The 24,417-nt window shown below is 29.5% G+C and overlaps 1 protein-coding gene across 1 annotated transcript in view; it reads right to left on the bottom strand.

The window, feature by feature from the left end:
- The window catches only part of LOC123298741 (nephrin-like), a 51,131-nt gene extending 40,755 nt beyond the window's left edge, over positions 1-10,376 (bottom strand). The window contains exons 1-2 of the mRNA XM_044880835.1: positions 10,332-10,376; positions 1,651-1,795 (exon numbers count right to left, since the gene is read on the bottom strand). Coding sequence (XP_044736770.1) covers positions 1,651-1,795; positions 10,332-10,376 — 190 coding nt within the window. The remainder of the gene's footprint in view (positions 1-1,650; positions 1,796-10,331) is intronic.
- Positions 10,377-24,417: the final 14,041 nt, after the last annotated feature.

Genomic DNA, 24,417 nt, shown 5'->3' with positions numbered 1-24,417 from the left:
TTTCAAAAAAGATAATCTGTGTTATTTAAAGTATTTCCCAATATCTTACCAGAATTAAAAATTGATTAAAACTATGGATATTTTAGATCAAATATACCAGCAAAAGTTGTTAGTTATTTTAAAAAGAATTTTAGAATATCTCTCTTCTGTTATGGGCAAAAGGTTTTAAACAACCTTGCAAGTCAAGGTCAAATTTAAGAGTAGTATAATTTATTTTATGAGTAGTAAAATATGACGTTAGCCTGGGTTGGGAGTTAGATTAATATCAGCCTTCAGGGCCTAACAACAACTTTTAAAATTTTGGCTTGTAAAATGCTTTTTCAGATTGTAAACCTCCTCTGCATCCACTACGAACCTGGATGTGTTTATACTATTATAAAATAGGCACCCAGTCTGTAGTTCAAGGTGGTGTATAACTAACGTACCCTCTAGTCTCTATACACACATTTTGGGTAGAAAACCTATGGTAAATATTATATAGAAAGCTCTAAATATTATATCCACCTCTGTATAAATGTTCGTTTTCCAAATAAGCCTTTAGGTTAGGTACTCCACTATACTTATTTAAATATACAACAACGGAGTTTAAATGGATTTAGAAATAAATAAATAAGAGGTAGATGTTGTTTATACCATCAAAAACCTTTTGTGTGGTTTTGAATTTTGTACATATGTGTGTGTATTCTGAATGTGTCTCCGTTGACAGAACTGGAAATAAATAGGTCAAATTGGCCAAAAACATAATTGTGTAAATCCATGTTTTTTACACAGGAAAATAGTAAAAAATGATCGAAAATACACTAATGAAATTTATCCGAAACTATTTGGAAAAATTCAAAGCTAATTGGAAAATAGCAAATTTAAATCTTTTAAAAAAATCTTATAGCTTTCTTTGCCAAAACTGTTTAGAATGTAATGTGTGAGAAACTGTTCTTTTGAATAGTTTATTATCGTTAGTCAAAAATAAATCATAAAATTTGAAAAAAGTTAAAATTTATCTAAAAATGTACTTAAATATTCTGATTTCGAGTCCTAAAAGCACTTTTTTCTTTTAAAATATTAAAATTAAAAATCGTAATTTTTAAACTGTATATTACGTGACCTAAAACGCGGGTAAGCCCTGCTGTGATGTCTTAGCGGTATGAGTCATAGACCATCAGTTAGTTCAGTGTAGACAGCTGGATATAATATATACATAGATAATAAGTATTTATATTTTTTATAATCAGGTGCCTATGAATATATCTGTCAAACTTATTTGTGTTATTTCTTATAGTGATACCCATATTACGTCATCAAATTGGATGCCCGCGTTTTTGACAGTTTAAAAAAGGTTTAAAATTTAATTTAATTTTTTGGTAAGAAAGCGAGTGTATTTTTCCGAAATAAATTTTTGGTGGCTTTTTATTAGCAAAATCAACATTTTGAAGTACTTTTTCAAAAAATAGTGGAATACCGTATTTGTTTAGCAGTACGTAATTCGGTAAAAAATGTTTTTAGGAGTAGGTTTTTTAGAAGTAGATCCTTATAAGACCATTTTTATCGTATGCAGATGTTTGCAAAGATTTGAATTTTGTTAAAAAGGACGAAGTGATATATTAAGTTTTGGCAAGGGAGACACTTTCATATATAAAATATGAGAATACTTACATAATATGTGTAGCATCACCGTATCTCTCAATTCACTGAGCGGAATATACGGATTATTTCCACGACATGATAAGGTCATACCTTGATCGGATACTTGTGGTACAAATGAGAGTGTACTCATTGTTAAGTTACCATTTTCGGCCACCTAAAACATAAAACAAACAAAAAATGTGTTATTTATAGAATGTGAATTTGAAATAAATTTACAAAATGATGAAATAAAAATTTATAAAATCTCCCATGTTGAACATTAATGTATATAAAAGTTTGTTCTACCTACAATATTTTTGAAAATAAATTTTGGAAGTAAAAAATAGGTGGAGAAGAAAATAAATCTTTGTTATTTGTATCAACTGATAGTAAAATCTTTCGGTAAGTAAAACCAAATAATCATTTTTTAAATATTCACGATTCTTTATAGAGATTCTTAATGAAGAATGCGAAGAATGATCAAGTGACTAGATACTAGATGCTTGTGGGCTTGGGCTTATGTACCCAGAAAATTTTTTTCCCTATACCTACCCGATGTATTCTCTCGCAGTTTTATAATAATGTTCATAGGTCGTATATATATGCGACGCAATTCTATTTTCTTCGGAAATGGGTATATAAACAGTTGTTGCAAAATGGCCAGAAAATTTAAAAATAGTGAAATCAATTTCCGAACATAGTTTGTCGCCATAACTGTTTGGTAACAAAAACAGAGCCATGGGACTTCAGGGCATTTAATTAAATTTGCCACAGAAGTCTACACTTTGAAAAATGGGACCCGCAGTTCAAACTAAGTTTCAGACAGATAAGGAGGTGATCTTATTCGATTTGTCAGGATAGAAATATTCATGTTTTATCCTGTCTATGACGGATTTCAGATTGTTTCAACTTCTTAAAAAAAGTCAATATTTTGGAATCTCTAATGAGATTCTCCAGCCAAAATAAAGCAAGGAAAATGATGCTTCGATAATTAATTTATGTTTAATTTCTATTGCTATAGTTCATTTGGAGGTTATTTTAGGAAAAGAATATCCGTTTAAGATAAAAAAACATAGATCACGTTGAGTGAAATATCATTTTAAAGTTTCATGAAACTATGTGAAAGTTTTCAAGGTATACCCAAAATTGCAGTGGACAGGTGATTTTCGTCTTGTACCGACAGCAATAAGATATATCATTCATTTCATAAATAATGTTTGATTCAATTTTGACACATACGATTGATATGTTTGACAATAATAGTGATAGAAGGTATGAGAGCAGTCAATTACATGATTTAATATATGACGAGGGAATCTTTTGTTACATCATCATGCAATAAAAATTATATTTTTCTTTAACACAAAATAATGAAAAATCATAAATGTTTTTTGTTAGCTGTATAGCTACATATTTGAAAATATATTTCTAATATATGGTATACAAATTTTGGTCAGGGAAATGAAGGTGAAAAATCCGACAATTGCTTGGAGATTTTAATACCTGTCAATGATATCTTCTAAGTTGTTTTTATCTTTAACCGCAATGGGACATAATAAATAAATAAAAAACAATTTTTATTAAAGAATGTGGAATTTTAAAATATGTTTGAACAAACAGTATGACCAATTAGTTCTATTTTAATTTGATTTTGATTTATATTTATAGAATGCATCCTATGTATTGTCAGCATCCTACGCTACTTTATTGTAGTTAGAATTTTAACCCCCACACGTCGTAAAAGAGGTGGTATATTGTCATTAGCTAAAAAACAAGAAATAATTGTGAAATATTGGATGAAGACTACCTATTCTAGTTTTCATATCTATTCTAGTACTTTGTGATACGTAGGAATACAGAAAATTTTCAGGTTTCAATAGAAATATCCATTTTGGAACTATGTTCCTTATCGCACGATATTTTTATGGAGGTTGGGAGTTAAAACAAAATAAAAAAAAAAAAGAAACAGACACCAAAAACCGACATCTAGGTTACCTCAGAATCTAAAACTTTTTCAATCGATTCTGGTTGCTATGAATTTGGAGAAAATGCAAAAATTTTTGTATAACTGTCAATTTGTATTTTTTGTCAAAATTTTATTTTTATCATTTAAAAATTTGAGTTGTGAAAGTTGTCAGAAGTTAAAGAAAACAGAGATAATTTAAAGTAAGTACAATGAAATTTTCTGTTATGTCATAATAAATATTCTAATAAACGCAAACGTAATGTACTCACATATTGGGCTGACTACTTAATAAAAATCTATCTTTTTTAAACTTATACTACAATTATTTCATACAGTAAAATCTAAAAGTAGCTATAAAATTAAATTCTTTAAATAATCAAACAAGTATTTGACTTTTAAAATTAAAACCTTAAATATTCAGAAAAATATCTTGTTAATAAAAAAAGTAAGTGCTACATTTATAATGTACTAAGATACGGAAGGAATATAGTTCCTACCGGGTGGCCCACGACACTTCTCCTTTTTTGACAATAATTTATAAGTTGTGTTATCCACAAAATGGTAATTAATTGGATTTAACTCTCAGGTATAACATGTTCCCAAAGCTATCAGTGGGTAATTTTTTTCGAAAGACGAATAGCTAACATATTTTAGGGCATTATTTAAAACTGAAGGCAACAATTTTCACACATAAGAAACTTTCCCACCTCATATTATTTTCTAACTAAAACTGTATAAAATAACCTCAAATTAACTATTATAATCTGTATCGATATATCTGCATTTAGAACAAACAGGAAGGACATTTTGTATAATTTAACATATAAATGATAGATTACAATAATGTAATATGTATGAAGTTGATGTATATTTGAAGTTTATTATGTATGTAAAAAGATTACAATAATTATTAGGTGTGTACATTATTATTATGACTACCTACCTACCTACCAACCTATTCGTATCGTGAGCCTATAATGACCATAATGAAGCGAAATTTCCATGAATTTCAGGACGAAGCTTCTTATCGCCCATGCCCAATACAGAATCACGCTCATAAAAGTATGAAAACAAGAAAATGTTTTCATCTGAAATTATTATGATAAGTTAAATCGTCATTACAGTCGGGGGATTTACTTATCATAACAATTTCAGATGAAAATATTTGCTTGTTATAGTTTCATTTTGGGGTTATAGTTTCGTGAGAAAGTATAACAACATATATATTTGAAAAGTACTATCAATAGTTTTATATCTTCTAGAAGGCGGCTTCTAGAATTTAACGGTGTCGCCACATAGCCTATAACCTGCGGGCAATCAAGACGCTTCTGACGATATCTTTGATAAATTATGATAAGTAGTTTAGAAGCTAGATGGGAACAGATACATACACTTTAAACTATTTGACGGTTATAATTTCGTGATTAAGTATAACAATATATTTATTTTATAATAAACGAAATACAGTGAAATTCAATTGTTCTTACTTTTTCATTTTTTGGTGTTAGCATCTCAATTTATAGTCGCAATATTATTTTTTTGCAAATTTTTTGTCTATTATTTGACAGCCACAATTATCTGTTAGCTCCAAACGATTCTAACAGATGGCGATATCTGTTGACTTGATTGAGTAAGTATTCAACAGATGGCGCTTTGTTAAAAATACAAACGTTTCATATAAACTGCAATTTAATAACATAGCCACCATGTGTTGTTGAGGCTAAGGTATAACATACATTTATTTGGTAATAAACGAAATACAGTGAAATTCAATTGTTCTTACTTTTGATTTTTTGGTGTTAGCATAACCGGCCACGTGTTACTTAGGCTGAAGTATAAATTAAATTCATATTATAGTGAATATTATAAAGACTGATTTCCTCTTCTCTAAACTATTCCCCTTGAATAGTTTACTACAATGTTATATAACAAGAACCTTGACCACACCAACGCATGGCCGGGTCTGCTGGGTTTAATATAAATTTTTAATTATCTCTAAATAGCAAAAGAACAAAAAATTTACTCTCATTATGGGCTCATGGTCAGATCTAATACATGATATATACATTGGCTGATAAGTCCCCGGTCTGACACATAAATGGCGTCGCTAGTATTAAATGCATATTATTTTTATATAGTACCAACCTTCAAATGATTCGTGTCAAAATTTGACGTCTGTAAGTCAATTAGTTTGTGAGATAGAGCGTCTTTTGTGAAGCCACTTTTGTTATTGTGAAAAAAATGGAATTTCGTGTTTTGATAAAATACTGTTTTCTGAAGGGAAAAAATACAGAGTCCGGAAACTCATTATCAAGCCAAGTTTTTGCTTCCACTGTATTTTTTCCCTTCAGAAAACAGTATTTTATCAAAACACGAAATTCCTTTTTTTCCATTTTTTTCACAATAACAAAAGTTGCTTCACAAAAGACGCTCTATCTCACAAACTAATTGACTTACAGACGTCAAATTTTGACACGAATCATTTGAAGGTTGGTACTATATAAAAATAATATGCATTTAATACTAGCGACGCCATTTATGTGTCAGACCGGGGACTTATCAGCCAACCTATTATGTTCTAATATATAAATAATAGCTATAATGTATTTGGTATGATTTACAAATTTATCAGAAATGTTTTTGTACATTTACCTATTTATTAATATTAATATTATTATTATTATTATTATTATAATCATTATGTGTATTCGATTACCACATAACCTTTAATCAATACTTATATAATTATAATGTACGGTAGCACTTGTCTGTATGTTGTATTGTAGTCGAAGAAAAACAGTGTTTTTATTACACCCGCCCCAAAATCCTTGTGGTAAAATACACATATTTCACAAGTTTTTATTTTAACATTTATTCAAAGGTTAAAAAACTCTTTTATATGGTGTGTATAATTTTGTGGCCTTGATGTAAGCACGGTAGAAAAGAGCTATTCAAATCGTAGATCGAGGAGTATTTTCTATGTCAACGCTAAGTTCAAAAAAGTCAAATTAGATTCCTCCTTAAAAATTATTAAGGAAATAAACTTTGTTTTCGAAGAATGATCTTTCTACTACAGATGCAATTTTACTCTTAATTTTCGATCATAAAATTCGAGGAATGACACAATTATCTCGATCAAATCATATCTCATGTCATTTCTTTGAAGTTTAATTTACAATATTCTATAGCAATTTGATTCGTGGTAGCAGCGTGTCCAAAATCGGCACACAGTCTTTTTGGATTGTCAATTCGTTATCTTCGATCTCAGTTGTAAGCTTTTCAACCAACACCAAACCTCTTGCCTCGATGTTCTTTTGGTTAAATAATTTTTAATTTCTTTTCAAGGCTTTAAATAACTGTTCGTAGCGTTCATCCTTAGCTTGGATGAATTGGAGTTTGACGTGGCATTCCTCTATGTTTATGGTAATATGTATAAGAATCGCTGTTTTTGATGTGGTATATATGCCAATTGTTATGAATATGGCACTCGAACTGCATGTTGCTCCCGAAAATACCGCTTTACCGTTTTCAAAATAAGCTCACCGAGGCTAATCAATCAGTCTAAAATTTGGCAAATCTAAAGTTTTCACTTCAAAAAACTTGTAAACCTTATAGATCGTAAAAGTTTTGCTTAATTTATTCATGCCATTTTAATCATGCCATTATAATAGGTCTTTTTTAGCCATTAAACCTCATAGTCATTATAAATGCAATCTTATCATCGTCAACAAGCTCTTGAACCCTATTCATGTATCTGCACGCCTTGAACTCGATTATGCAAAAACATAAAATGAGAAAATAATTCCATTCAAGTTTTTGTCTTGTGTAATGTTCTTGCATGATTTTACAAATGATTTGATCGAATTGTTTTTATAATCAATCAATCTAAAATTTTGTTAATGTTATAAATTTGACGTATTATTTATGCTTATATGTAGTTGTTGACATTGCGTGTCTATTTCAATATATTTTTAATCAATCTACGTAATAATATTTTGCAGATGTTTTTTAACGTGAACATTTTTATTATAAATCTTTATTGAAATTTTCTATTGTAATAAACTGAAAATATTTGATCCATTACAAAAACTGATTAGTCCAACAAAAATTGATTATACCTGCCTTTAAAGGGATTATACAATGACGTTCTCAGTTGTTAAATTTCGATATACAGTGTGCTCTCGGGTAAAGTTTTTAATTAGAATCCGAGATACACGAGGCTAGATTTACAATCCAGTAAACTGTAGATACTTTCAGCCAGAGAAAAGTAGCTTCAGGAGATATGCAAGGATTGAATATTACTAGGGATTTCAATAAAACTTTATATATACATTTTTTGATTAACAGAGATTCCAAAAATCACAAAAAATTCCATAGGTCATCGGGCTTTTTATAATTATTTTATCGTTTAAAGTTGGCTGAAAAATGATGAATCATGTAGGTTATCCTTTTCAATTGGATATTTCTATATAAAAAAATCTAGAAAGTGGGATAAAAAACTATCTAAAACATTTAAACAATCTTGTTGTACTAATACCATAAAAATAAAATGTGATGTCGATGATATAAAAACAAAATTTTAATTTAATTATTGAGTTCATCGAAGATCCAGCATTTTCTACCATAGAAGTTTTAAAAAAATATATTTTCATATCTTATGCACGAGTAAATATTTAACAAAATTCGACAATTCTTAGTCAATATTTTATGACAAATTATTATTAACTTAAAACACCAAAATATTTTTCTCTGATTTACAAAATAACCATTGAATGAATATTTGATTCCTACTAATGGATTTTTGTCAACATGATGAGCTGGTATAATATTCGTTGTTGTCCAACAGTCCAACATCGGTAGATTTTATTTAATATCATGTAGTCAATCAATCAAATCATTGATCACGTCATTTAAATAACAAAACATTATTAGTAAATAATCATGTTCTCTAAAAACATTCATTCTGCTATGTATATGTATATGTAATATGTAAGTATGGTATAATAAACCGTGAGCCCGGAGCCGTAACATAACAGTTGTAAATCTCTCAACAAATCTTTGAAGAAATTGGTTATAAATTGGCTGCTGTTGCATGCAGATATCCACAGGCAATATATTCCCCAACAGTTTGGTTTCAGACCCAATCATAAAGTACTTAGTCTGCTGCACCGTTTCACGGACCACATTTTTACTAGATTTAACTGGAAAAAAATGAACAGCCAAGTTCCATTTAACCCGGAATGGAACGAAAAAAAAATTCTTCAAATCCAACATATCTACCCATATCGTGAAACTGGTGATTTCTTATTTGTTAAACCGAACTCCCGAATTCAACTCTAACAAAATAAATCAAATCAAAACGAAGTTGGTGTACCTTAAAGCTCCGGGCTGAATAACTCCTCAAAAGCAGTTTAATTGACCATAGACCATGAAAAAGCCTTACTCTCGGAACACATTCATTGCAAAGTTATACGCATTAATTAACATAGGGATTTAACGTTTGCAGCATCGATTTGAAAAGTTTTCGGTCCGGGCCGTACTAATGTACGATACTTTAATCTGGTCAAAATTGCCTTCAGCAAAGTAGACCACAGGTCACGTGATGTCGATCACAGCTAGCGGATAATGAAATCAATTAGGTAAAACCAAATAAAAGGTTGAGTTAAGTAGTTTTTGAAGTATTTTAAAATAGTTTTTTTTAACTAAATTATAAAGTGGCAAAAAACAAAAAAAAATTGGCAAATTAAATTATAGATTTCGCGAATTCATTCCGTCGACTCTTCCCGAATTCTCTTTCTAATTAATTTGAGTATGTTCATAAAATATTTTGAAGTTCATATTTAGAATATTATATCAGTGCTTGTATTCATTTTTGATTTGGGTGATTATTATTGGTGTCATTTTCATGCAAAAACTTTCATATAGGACAATAGTTTGTAGTTAATTCTCATTGAATGTGTCACTCTTCTTATGTTTTGATAGATAAAGATGATTTATAACAAATTCAATCATTGAAAATAAATTTTGTTCTCAATTCTATTTTCAGCAAAAGATTATCCACAATAAAAATTATAGTTAAAAAAAACATACTTTTGGATGCAAAATAATTTGAATCTAGTTGCAATCAAAATTGGCACGGAAATCGACTAGTTGCAAACTATTTTGTAACCGAAAGTTCCATCTATCGATTCCAGCATTCAACTTAAAATAATTCAATTTTTATACCATGTATATATGAAATATATCATACTATATTAAGTTTAGTCCCAAGTTTGTAACGCTTTTTTTTTTAACGTATAATGTTTATTGTCATTATACGTTATCTCAAGATACAGTTTCGTCTAGTCTTTTACGATTATGAACTTATTTTTAAATATAGACACAGTTAAACTGCAGTGTCGAATAAAACATTATTTTAAAATATTTAAAGTTACCTAATCTTTTCCATAACGATACTTCCACTCGCTTCATATTGACAACGGAAACGTGATAAGAACAAAACATGCTCATCAAAAAGAACAACTAAGTATCTACAGAACGTCACCGTAGAAACATGATATAGTTTTCGAGTTAAAATATTTATAAAACCAAAATGTAGGTAGGTATGTAGAGATGTCATTATTCTATACTTGAAACAGTATTTGCAATAAAATATTATTACGTGAAGTGTAGACAGAGCAGACACGTACAAACATAACAAAACATTTTATAAATATATTTGTTTACATCAACTACATTCACTCACTTTTGTATTATATTCCAACACGTTTTCGCTATCATCAATTGACATGTTACACATAGATATGATATTTAAGAAAAACAGTTCAGTTTTTGACTTTCCTTAAATCAATATTTGATATGAAGGGAGTCAAATGCGCGACCCCTAGATCTCAATGTCATTAAATACTGTAGTGGTTATACGCCGTGTTTATTGGCCATGTTCTGCCTGAAAATCAATTCTGTGTCTTTCTGCGCCTAGTTATTACTCAAAGTATGATTGGAAGTGAATTGGGCTAATGCAAATTAAATTCAATCCTAGAAAGTGAAAGTAGCTTGATTACCAATTATGAATAGGTATACCCAAAGTTTTCATATATTTTACCAAATATTTTTTATACTACTTTTTTTTTTTTTTAAACTGTTCTCGTGTTTCTTGGCGTATTTTCTTCTATAACCACGTATTTTTTGTTTTCTGATAGCAATTTTGTCATCCGTTTCGCAAATTAATTGGATTATATTTTTCAAGCTTGATGCAATTTGTGAGAAATGTATTACATATTAATATTGTTAGTTGTTAATCTTATCAACATTATTCAGAGCCAATTATAGGACTTTTATTCCAGTTGAGAGGCTTATTCTATGGATTAATATTATTTTGTAAAAATCAAAACCTTTGTAAAATTTAACAAATCTAGCTAGCTTTACACGTCGAATTTTGTGTTCCTTAATTAAAACATTAATAATAAAAATTGTTTCGGTAATTTTAGATTTTTGTAATTTTTGGGTAATTGGGAGTCTAGTAATTAATCAAAAACGAAAATTAGATACTTTGCCGTGAATTTTATTACCATTAGAATTAAATATTTTAACATGAAATTGCAATAAATATTGAACTCCAGTCAGAATGAATAATTGAAATAAATCAATGGATTTGATAAAAATAAACAATAAAATATCGTACAACTGTAGCATTACTCTCCAGTGTATACAGTGCAATTTAAATTAAGGTAAAATGGTATAAAGTATTTTTACATGTTTATAGGTATCAACATGAACAAACAACAACAAACATATTATTTATTACTGTTGACATGGAATATACTTCTTTACAGCACAGCTCAGTACGAACATATCACCATAGGTACGTACCTACTGTAGGTAGAATCCACCTACCACCTACAACCATAATCATAAAATAATAGTAGGCTTTTAGACACCGTACAATTTTGTGTACATTACTGCAGGGTTATATTTTACATTATAACTAGGCAGACGTTAGCGTCAAATAATTATTGTGTTTCCATCACGACAATTAGGTACGCTAAAAAACCAAACACCAATTTTTCCACAGCTAACGATTGATTGCCAATGTTTATACACACGACAGTGAATTATTCCAAAATTTCTTTCGAACTGGCGAAAAGCACGAAAATTTTAATTTAACTTTTATTTTAAAACTAGAACATGGCATAACTTACTTACTAATAACCAATTATTTACCCTGAGTTTAATTTAAAACAAGTGAAAACAAACAATTGACTGAGTTAATTGTTGAAACACCATGCATAGTCAGTTTCACATACAAACATGTGACACATACATAACTGTTAATCAAGTATAGTACATATTATAACATTTCCGCCTAATTGGCGCCCTCACGGGTAAACAGTGATGTTTACGAAAAAATGTTTCAAACAAAAGTTGTTTAATTTTTGATAAGGAACATTTTTTACATTTAAACTTTTGTTCTATCTCTAACGGTTTACAAGATGGGTCCTACGGACCCAAGACCAAATTGACTTATGATGCTCATTTACGAACTTGACCTCACTTTTTACGTCCTGAGTACGCTGTAAAAATTTTTTTCCTAGCATCATTATTTTTAAGCGTTACAAACTTGGGACTAAACTTAATATACTCTGTATATTTCATATATACATGGTATAAAAATGCACTGGGCAACCTGTCAATAGACACTAAAAGAATTTGAATAGACACCAAAGAATTCAAATTTTGCACTTTTATGCAAAAAGTAGTTATTTTCGATTTACTCGAAAGCAAATAACATAGACAATCAGTCTTTAGCCTACCTGCATTCTCATAAAATACCCTCCTTTCAATACAAATGCTGTAAAGCATTATTTGTCGAGAAAATACAGAAGATTCAAGGTACATATGACGACTCTAGGTACTACATATTACCCTACATTTAATAAAATACTTGTACCTGTAAAAAATTCGAAAGCTGCGTCATATTCCCTCGGTTTTAGAAATAAACTTACAAGTAAAGTTTATAAAAAATCCCGATGCTGGTTGTGGATTGATGGTTAGTAAATCCATTTTTGACACAATGTATTTTTCTTTAAAAAGGACAGAAAAGAAAATGTTTATGTATTATAAGTATTTTAAAGAAAAATAAAAGTCTTCTGAAAAACGAATCTGAAATAATTAACAAAAATGTCAAATGTTTTAATAACAAATTTAAAAAAAAATCGTTTTATCTAAAGCACAGTCCGTCGCTGCTATGGAAAATAATTAAGAGTAATAGATATCTTGTGTCTATTCTGGATAACCACTTGAGAGATTCTTTTAAACTCTTAAACTTTTAATTAAATTGCAACTTGAAATATCTTTTCGTTTTTGAGTTATCGTGTTGACAGAAGGACAGACGGATAGGAGGTCAGACAGACGGACAGACAACATAGCATCAATCTTTTCAAGCGTGACTACAGTTAATATACCTTGATATATGTCATATACATGGTATGAAAGGTATTTGTGAAAATTGCAGGTAAAATTATGTCAAGCTTAAATATCATCATATCATCCACCAGACTCAAGACTATGACAGTTCATAAACAAAATATTATTTTTGTAAGCCGCTTCAGATGTTGCACTATCGTTTGAGTCGTCATGGTTTACGTTTTATTAAATGTGCTTTCATATATTTTAAATATATAAAGCATTTACGAAACCACCATCGATCTTCCCCCAATTTTATTTTATTATTATAATAATAATCTTGAATAATTATGACTTAATTATGATGTATAGTGATCATATTCATATTGTTGCCATCAAATGAATGATAACGGTTAGAAAGATATGTTGTTGTACAAGATACGTTAACAAGGGTTATGAGACCTTCAAATACCAAATAAATATTGTGTAATAACTTGTGTCTATTAAATATGAACAATAGACAAAGTCTTATATTACGGCCTTAAGTGCTGTTTAATGAAATGAAGTGTAGTACGAATTTAGGTGAAGTTTTTACATGGGAGGGTGGCTATATTTCCGATTGTTAAATCTTCCATTCCTTCTGTTATAAAAAAGACTTTTTCAGTTGTAAGTTGTAAAAAACCACATGCTAGTGAGCTGAACATATGCGCGTACTTTTAAATGATCTGAAATTTTCGGTTCGGCAAAATTCAATTATATTTACGTATCCACTTTTACATAGGTATTAAGAGCTTTAAAGGTTACTTTGAATTCAGTAAACCTAAAAATGTTAAAATCTGTTAAACATTTAGCAAATTTTATTTTGGTGAAAATATTGTTTCTATAGTAGTATATATATATAGTCTATTGTTTCTTTTATCTACACATACGCAGATAAAATGCCATTAAATTGTAAAAACGCACATATTAAAAACCGTTTGTAATGTTAGTTCTGTAATTCTAGCTATTTTCGACAGGGTAAAAGCAATTAAAACAAGTTTAAATTTCGCTATAAAATCGTCTATATTATTATTAAATTTTGTAAAAAAGTATCAGTACTAATGTACAAAGCAAAGAAGATTGTATAATATAAAGAACATAATAAGTGGTCATTTTGGAACTAGGTTCAATATGAAATCTTAAAATTTGCTATGTAATCTTCTAATATCAAATGTTTGGCGCCGTCATTAACCTCTCTGATGTGACTACATAGTTGATTTTAATCTTTGTGTATGTTTTCGAAGAATAAGGCAATATGGTTAAATCAAGATATTAAGAAAATATAGAAATATTATTATCATTTGGCAACAGTTTATATAAAAGTAATAAAACAACTTCTGACTTTTTAAGAACTTTCAAAAAGTTCAAATTGAATAAATCATTTCAGAAGAAAGAAAAAACTTCATTTTGATTTATTATAAAATGAGCAATTTTAATGTAAAATATGAATTTATTATTAAAAATTTATTTATTTTTGTACAATAAAAAGTAGAACGGATAACTGATGCCTTGTTTATTTACATGCTAGCGTACAAATAATTGTCTGATAATAATCTACACATCTAATATGTATATCCTAGTTGAATTTTGGCAATTTATTTTGAGTCAATGCCAGTCACTGGCTTAGCACATTAGCTAGTAAAATAGACTTATATCCAAGCTCATCATTGGTTTCTTTTCTTTACGTGCATTTTTTTTTACCTCTTCAATACCTCTTCATTGGCTCACAGCTAGCTTAAAATTACTACTTACGGAGACCAATCATTACTAGCGATCATTACATATTAAAAATTGTTATCTAACTTGACCAAATACTACTGCAGTGGAGTCTCGATAACGGGATTCAATAAAAGTGAGGAGCGTATGTAATAAAATAATATTCTAATTATTTTATTACCAGCCAAATTTACCTAAAAACGCTTTTTAAACATGTTTAAGAACCCTCTCCATTAAACTACCTTATTCCTTAAACCCTTCTCCAAATTGAACCGATTTTGAGGATTATTGCCTAATTGTTAGTTGTTTCGGGTAAGAAGCCCTAAAATCGCACTAGATACATAGCTAAGAACACTTTCCATTAATTCCACAGCCACAGACAGATCGACATATACACATAGCGGCCAAACTTATAACATCCCTTTTTTGGTTCGGGGGTTAAAAATAAATTTCTTATAGTTTAAATGTTAATATATTTTTGGACGGGCAAGGTGTCTTACCCATTTATGTTTTTGGACAAAATGCCTCTCATTTATGTGGCAGCATCGCATTGAATAACCCTGTGTAGATATTGTATTCCTTTAAAGTTTAATTTAAGCTTGTCAGACATAACTGATTTCTCCAAATTGATTTAATTTGCATATAGGTTACTGAGATATGCTGTTTGTCCTTGCACTCGATTTTCCGGGCGTCGAATAAGGTAACAAATTTGTACTTCTCCAAAATTTTAAGATTATCAGAATTAATTTTAAAATTCGGTATTTGTAGTCAATCATGTACACTCACTGTCAGAAAAAGTGCCACAGTTAAAACATTCTAAGCGTACGCATCATATGTTATGTTATAATAGTAACACTTAGAATGTTTTAAAACGAGCATTTTTTGTGACATTGAGTATACATTATAATTAGTAAAGTTTTGAAAGCATTGTATATATACAGATTTATCAACAGATATAAGATAAAACAAAACGCTGGTATATAATATGAAATCTGTATTTAGCAGTTAATAATTTTCAAGCAGTGTTTGGTTTCATCTCTTGTTTATTGAGATCTAGATCTACCTAATAAATATGTCTAGGTAACAAACAGATACACCTAAATTCCCGTCTCTGTATATGGTCAACGACACATTAGCTGGAACTACAGAATATTTATGTCAATAGATGATACAAAGAATTGATAAAAATTATAAACATTGTCATTTTGCTTAGTTAAGGGTTCGATAGCAGGCAAAGTTGATGCCTGTTTTTAATGATGCAAATTTAGATTTTACCGAGTTTTTTGCATTTTTGTTGTGCAATGTTTCGGTTCATCAGATTTCGAAAAAAAAATCGTTTAAATAACTTTTTGCAAAACTTCAACTCAATTCCTTCATTTTTCATAAACTTTCTAGAGAAAGTTGAAAATGTGAAGTTACAGCGGTTTTCTTGAGATTTTGAGGTTATTTTGCTAGGTTAAGGGTTCGATAGCAGGCAAAGTTGATGCTGTTTTTATTCGTCTCAATCCGATCAATAGAAGCAGAGAAAACAATATAGAGATAAAACACCATTCACGAAAACGTCACCAAAGAAAACAATATAATGAAAAAACCGCGTGCAGAAGATCGCGCGGATAGATTCGGAACCGGCAAACTTCTTTTCTGTATTTTTTACAACAAAGAAAACCTATTTAAAAAGTATTAGCCATTTGCAAAAAATTTTCGAATTTATTAGATTTACCCAACTACAAATAAAAGTAATAATTGTTTATAACTTTTGATCTCAAAAGCTTCTTTTATCTATCGAGACGTGTCCATCCAATAGCCCACTAACCATAAGTGTAAACAATTTCATGAATCTAAGTACATAACATATTCGAAGGTAGTAAAACCTTAGGCAATATACACCTATAGAGTGAGTAGTACATCTCCTATCTACTTAAAAGGTATGGAGATCTAGCTACTAGTTTTACCTATACAACAAGTGAAAACAAACAATTGACTGAGTTAATTGTTGTAATACCATGTATAGACAGTGTTGATAACTCTGTCACATTACACATACATACATGTCACATATATATAACTGATATTCTCATATAATACATACTATACAATTTGCGGGTAAACAGTGATGTTTACGATAAAATGTTTCAAACAAAAGTTGTTTATTTTTTTATGAGAAACATTTTTTACAAATAAACTTTTGTTCTATCTGTAACGGTTTACAAGATGGGTTCTACGGACTAATTAGAAATGGACTAATTAGGTGATTTTATGAACATCTATACCAAAATTTTGATCATAGTATCAATATTTTTAAGCGTTACAAACTTGGGACTAAACTTAGTATACCTTGGTATATTTCATATACATACATGGTATAGCAAAGTATTGTGTTGTTGTAAAATATTCCGTAATACTTGGTAGGTAAGTTTGGCTACCGTTTCGTGAATTGTTTTGTTTGTTGTGTTTGTTTATTTAGTTTCTAATAGGATTATGGGTTTCATTGATATCTTCATGTATGCATATACACAGTACAGTTTGTTGTGCTGGTTTTAAACATACTTCAGTATGGTTTTGTGGTAAATCGCTCTTTGAATAGAACGAACAAACCCTACCTATCCATATACTTACCTATATTATGATGGAGTATATAGTAAAAGCATGTTTTAAATTTTATATTTACAATCGTATACCATACACTGTCTAATATAATTAGAGTACTTTTTGTTGGTTTTTGAAGGTGTAAAGAAAATTATTCAATAAAACAAATTTAGGGAAGTTTAATATACATTTGTACATCCAGAAAAGTAAATTTTACTTCAGTTGTGTCTAAGAAGTGAAATTTCAAAATTAATTAATTGGCAGTACAAAGTCGGTGTGGTACTGAAGTCGAGTGAGTGCGACCCCCTTAGTCCACACGACTAACTTCCCAGAGTGAGAAACACATTAGAAAAAAGGTCTTGTTACCCTTCATAGGTTTTTCTTCGAACATGTACTGTAGCTTATGCTGGAACGATCATTATCTCCATAGAAAAATGATGTGTATTATCCACATTTACGATTCTGTTTATTCAGTTTTTCGAATTTTTATTACCACTAAACAACTAATTCTGCTGAAATTCTGCTAATTCTAATAATAATTCTGCTAATTCCGCTTCTCTTTCAGTTCCTGCATAAGTGATTACGCGTCGAATAAGCCCAGTCAAGTCATAACTGATTCGCGAGATATTCGAGGCGAAAGAATCCGAACGAACATACGAACATACGCACATACGTACACATACAAACACTCACACACACACACACACACACACACAGACATCACAGTTTTCAATTAAAGATTGGAAACTGTGTCCTAATTTTTAAACAGAATTGCTACCGTCCTGCTTCACATAGAGCTTAAGAAAATTCAATCCAAAATATTACGAATAACAGTTTATACATAAATTTTTCATTCTAAAACGTTTTACTTAAACACCAGTTATATTTTACATTACTGTAGAGGTTCCGTTTATGCAATGTTAAAACTTTCTATGTCGTATCGACTACCATATCCTTTCTATACTTGTACACATTTAATACCCATATAGTATTTCATATGCTCGCTTCTACTATCTAAACTTTTAAAATATAAGACCGTAAATTTTTGTGTATAGAGTGTTTGATAACTCGATAAAAATATTGAAGGGTATTATACTTACTTGCAACATATTTTACTAATAAACCGGCTATCGAAAATGAACGGTGTTCGAATCACCCCATTTTTAACTAATTCCTTACTAAAAATTACATATTTGTACAAAAACTGTGGAATTTTACCCAATAATTTACTTGTCTAATAGGTAATGAGTCAGCCACTCTTTTAAAATATAATAGGTACACACCATAAATCCCCGTACAGTGGAAAGCAAATAGCTCTAAATCACACGAGTAACCAAAATTTTTTTAATGCAAGTTATTAAGTAGATAGCAACTCAGAAAAGTGTTATGCATTCGGCGTGTCTATTTGACTAAAAAATTCTTCAACTCTTTCAATAAGCTTTCCAAAAATCTATAAACATTCAGACAGACAGACAAACAGACAGATAGACAGACGCACGCATACATATAATGGTCAAACTTAACTTATAATACCCCCTTTTTTCGTTCGGGGGTTAAAAATAAGTAATTTGCGAAAATTGGAAATTATTTGTTTTCGATAATTTTAGGTACCTACATATAGCGCGAAACCGGTTGTGTTTATTCATTTTTGGAAAGCTTATGAACTGAAGAGATTTTTCTGGAATGAACACAACAAGTTTCTAATATAACTCTTTTTCGAAAAATATAGTATACAAAAAAATTGTTTGACTTTATACTCTAAATTTTACACAGCGCGATAATTGAGGCACGTGAAAGAAGTGACTAACTCATGAACTTTTAAAAAAATTATTTATTTCCCCAAAATTTTTGTATAGTACGCTATTTATAAGTAAAAATAATGTGAAAAAGTTAAAAATAGCGCATGTTAGTAAATCGAAAATATTTTGACTCTAAGTATATTAATTATTATTTGTCAAATTTTATTATTATTATTATTATACATTAGTAAAATATGTTGCTAATAAGCCCTAAGCCCATAACGTTCTTCGATATTTGCATCGAATAATCAAACACACTGTATATTTACGCAATTCTTTCTGTGAGTAGTATTCAACTGATAGCCAAGCGGTACGTGTTTCTCTTCTGTCGAGCTGGAATGTATTCAACACCTAGTTCTATGATATCTGATGTAAAAAATATCTCTATAACTATTTTAAATCAAGAAAGTTGAAATTTAACACCAATGAATGGGAATCTTAACTTTAATAAGTATATGGAATTTAATAAGATGATTTGTACCGGAAAATCTCAAAAGTGCGACAAATTAAATATTAACAAGTTTTAAGTTCTAAAATTTTGATGAATTTTCGTTTAGATAGAACATATTTAATTATTTGATAGAAATAGACTTAAAATGAACTAGTATGATACTTCTATTAAATTCTTGAGAGCGAGTTCATTTTACTTATAGTTATTAACTTTTTTCTCTAACAAATTTTCATAAGTGAGGTATTCTTCTCTTTCAAATCTTAAACTCAGTGGGAGCCGTACAATTTATGTACACCCGTTTCAATATTTATTTTAATTAGAAGATAATTAAATAATAACCGCAATAATCCTTTGGTCTAAATAAATGCTCAGGCATCTTATATACTATAACTCTAGCAAGTTTTTTTCTGTCCTATCCTTACCATCCCTTTTCCTTTATCAAATTCCATAATTCATTCTTGATTTTCATGCTTATTATGTCTTGGTTTGACGAAAAATATACTCACGGTCTACGAATGTAGCGCTTAGGAAAAAGAAAAAATACGCTAGACAAATAAATATGAACGGAAAAATATCATAAATTTAAATAATAAGTTATTAGGAAAACATATTAGTTTTTATAGATATTCTCCTAATACAGAGAACATCATCCTGTTCTCCTAATACTAATTTAAACAATTAAGTTGTTGTTTTTAGCTACGGATACAGTGCAGCCACGGGTACCGGTAGCGGAATTTCGCACGGGTCGAGTGGAGTCATCTCTATTTCTCTAGCCTGTGTTTCCTGTTCATGCGAGATCTTCCTTATCACCTTATCAAATTCCAGGATTTGCCTCTCATTTTCAAATTATTTTTGTAATGTACAGGATGATCGAGAAACTCGAAAAGTATCTAAATTGTTTTTTTAAATGGAACACTCTGTTATTTATTTCCAGGTACTACTTTCAAAATAAAAATGAGAATCATCGGGGCTTACCTACCCAAGGAAAGTACCTACCAAAGAAAAAATTAAAATTGTCCATAAAATAACTAATGAACTTGATAGAGAGTAAACTCCTAAAGCTGTTACTTACAAAAGGTAAAGCAAGTATCAACCAAAAGAATTACAACCCTGTGAAATTTATTGCGTTCATAGTTTTTTAGTAACTAAGCAATGACACTTCCAGGGGGTTTTTCGTTGGTCAAGAATATGAGAAAAATTGTGTGTTTCATTATTTCACTCTTCTACTCTTCTCGGTTGCCATGCATCATATAAATTTAATATATTCCTACGTTATATCAAACATACAATATAATACGTTATATAAAACATACAAAACATATTTCAAAGATATTTATATTTGAAGATAATATTTGTGCTTATAGCATATATATGTTTACACGCTAACAACATTTTCAAACATTATTTACTTATTTAATAAAATACTATTAAAAAATATGTAAACGTTTATTTGAAGATAAAATCACCTAACTAAAAAAAGTAAGTCTAATAATTATATTCATGATAAAAATCATAACCAACTCTTTATCGTTTCTATCGTTCCACGACAAATTTTTTCGGTTACTGAACCGTAAACTCGCACTTGAAACATATCTAAGAAATCTCTTCACTAAATTACCTTTTTCCTTTAAGCCTTTCCCAAACTGATTTTGATGAATATCGAAAATTTTTATGTTTTTTCGGGTACGGAACCTTAAACTCTTAATTGAAACATAGCTAAGAACACTCTATTAAATTACCCTTCAAACGAAACAAAAAAAAATCAAAATGTGTTGATCCGTTTATTCGGTACGATGCCACAGACAGACAGACAGGCAGCCAGACACACACACACACTGCGGTCAAACTTATAACACCCCCTTTTTTTAGTTCGGGGGTTAAAAATAGCAATCCTTTAGAGATATCGTAACTACCAAGGAATTATGACAGTTTGGTAATTACGATAAAATTGAATTATGAGATGCTCTCATCTCTGAGAGCTCGCGTATTCACTCAAAAAGAAAGTTATTCAATTTGATCCAAGTCTAAAAAGGAAAAAGTGACTATAAGAATTACAATAAACATTCTTTGTGAGATTTTTAAAGCTTGTTTTTGTCTTTACCGTAATTTTTTCACGAGAAGTTTATAAAAATTAGGTATTTCACGTTAGCATGTGAATAAATACTTGATGATGTATTTTTTGCGTAGGCAGATATTCTGTCAAAAATTGGCCTCTTGTTTATGATTTCAAAGAACTTAAACTCACTTTCAATCATTATTATAATACGTTGAAATAAACTTTATTTCATTGTTTAATATTGTTCAAGTTTTTTGTTATTTACGTTTTGTTCTACTTACTTAAATACAAGTTGTGACATCTATTCAGTTTTAAGATTCGGATACCGTTTCCAAAATTTTGAGGCATAATTGTAAGTGTAAGAGTCATATAAGTAGAAAAAGTAATACTTTAGTTAGGTGTTTAAGGGTGTTATTTTTTAAGATGACATATGCTTTAAACTAGAAAAATAAGTTTTATCGATCAACATGCTTTAAACAAAAATTATTGGGTCTATAGTCGCACATCTTATGCAGACATTAAACTTGACCCTGGTTTTCAGGCTCCCTCTATTTCATACCTGGTAATAGATAGATGAACACTTTTAATTGTCATTAAAAAGGTAACATTTTTGCTCGAAACATTTTTAACTGTACTTTACCGTACAGTTTAGGCAAAAACTGATTGAAAACTTTAAACCAAAATTGTTTTTTTCGTATGTTCTGTGGAATCTAGGCACTCTTCGGAAAAAATTTTCCAATAAAAGCAGGTTTTTCGACAAAAATCGTAGAGAAAAGTTTGGTAGACTCGTTAAAAGGAAGCCACTCACGAAGTTTTAAGGGTGTATTTATCATTGAAAAAAACCTGCGGTGTCCCACGGTCTGTAAATAAAAGTTTCATTTAAAGAGGCAGGGTTCAAAGAGTTAGGCCAGACAGCATCAAAGTTAAAATTTTGCCAACTGAAAATAATTGAGAAAATTTTAACTTGGAAAATTCTGTAGAAATTCATTTCGAAATTATATCTGTAATTGCAGTTGAAATAGTTTTTTGTTAACCAAAGTAAGTCTATTTACCAAAAATGTATTCAAGAAATATGTTCTTTCTATTCAACTTTATAATTTAAAAATGTTCATTTTTATTTTTTTTTTCAAAACATAGCTTCTACTAAGAAACCGAATACAGACTCTTAGTTTCGTATGCTTCCTATCTAACTTTTAAACTTTTTATCAAGGATAAACAGCTTCTTATTAAAACTTTTCTCTACCTCTGATTTGTTATGAATAATAATTAATTTTTCAATAATTTTGAATTCAACTTCGATGACTTTGATGTCAATTTTAAGGACAACAATTACAGAAATAATTGTGGATCCTATAACTTTTGTTATAAAAATTATTTATTTTTCGAATGCTTCTGCTTTTTCAGTAATTTTCTAACACTTCATATATTTTTTAATAATATTATTTATGGATATATTTTTCTATATATTATAATATGAATTTAGTTTAAAGCTCTTCAATATGTAACAGAAAAGTTAACGATGCCAAAATACTAAAATATATTTGTTTGGGTAGTAATATACAGTATACAGACTATATAGAACAGTAAAAACTTGCAAAAACGAAAAATTATCTCGGTAATTTGATATAAGAATAATTTTTCGTGGAAAAATATAGGAAAAGTTAAGCAATCTTGTTCCTCGTATTTAGAATTGCAATCCCATACCGAGAATACGTGTATTTTACATATAACGAAAACTATCAAAGAGAGAAGTATTTTTTATTTTACAGAAAATTTTAAAAGAATGTTCGTTAAAAAATTGACTTAAAACTTAAAAAATTAATTTGTGTTTATGGTACGTAGTTCTACTTTAGGCACAGTAAAAATCGCTAACAACACTGACTGGATCAAAAATTTTTGTCGTTAAAACCGATAGTCGTTTTAACCATTTAATAATACTTTTCTAATTTAGTATAATTGTATTCGCTCAAGGACATTCAAAATAATTATCCTGTTCGGTTTTACATCAGGTTTCAATTTAGGACAAACAGCAGTTTTTATGAATATATACTTTAAAAAAATCGGAAAAGATGAATAACCGGTTTTTGCTCGAAAAAAAAAAACGGACAAAAAATTTTCATGTTCGAAAAAAATATAGGGTTGAATGTAGGAAAAATGAAAAAATTAGTTAAAGTGAAATCCGTCCGAAACTTTACGAAAAAAATACGGTTTTATCGCGAAAAAACCGCGTTCTTCGCCTTTCATTTACAGCTTTGTGTAATTTGCAGGAAATCCGTCTCAAATAACTTCTAATGGTAGTTTTTGGTAAAAAGAATATTTTCGTTTATAAGGGTTCCACACAATTTGCGAAAATACAAAAATGGGTACTTCGGAAACGCCCTGTGCGATCGGTAATGAAACATCCTCCCCCAAAAAATAAAATTTTCTTCGTTAAAAGTTTCCCGTAAACTTCTGCACATTAGTAATCTCGTAGATGCATTGATGAAACCGTCGAAAAGATAACTCGTTTTAAAGGGCAAAAAGAACTTCGAAAAAATACCAAAATACCAACCAATATAGTAGTTGGATTAACTGAACTAAAATTATTTGAATGTACGTATTAAACTAATAATGTTAACATGCATCAATGAAAATAATTAATACATTCAGGTGGCTTTCATTCGATCTAATAATGTTTACATGCATCAATAATATTATTACATAATTAGACGACTTCTATGAGTTAGGAAAACAGTAATGCGCATTCATTTGATCATTAACGAGATAGGATATACCTATTATA

Source organism: Chrysoperla carnea, chromosome 4 (assembly GCF_905475395.1).
Source record: "Chrysoperla carnea chromosome 4, inChrCarn1.1, whole genome shotgun sequence".
Classification (NCBI taxonomy): Eukaryota; Metazoa; Arthropoda; class Insecta; order Neuroptera; family Chrysopidae; genus Chrysoperla; species Chrysoperla carnea.
This window is presented reverse-complemented; position numbering and strand designations above follow the sequence as displayed.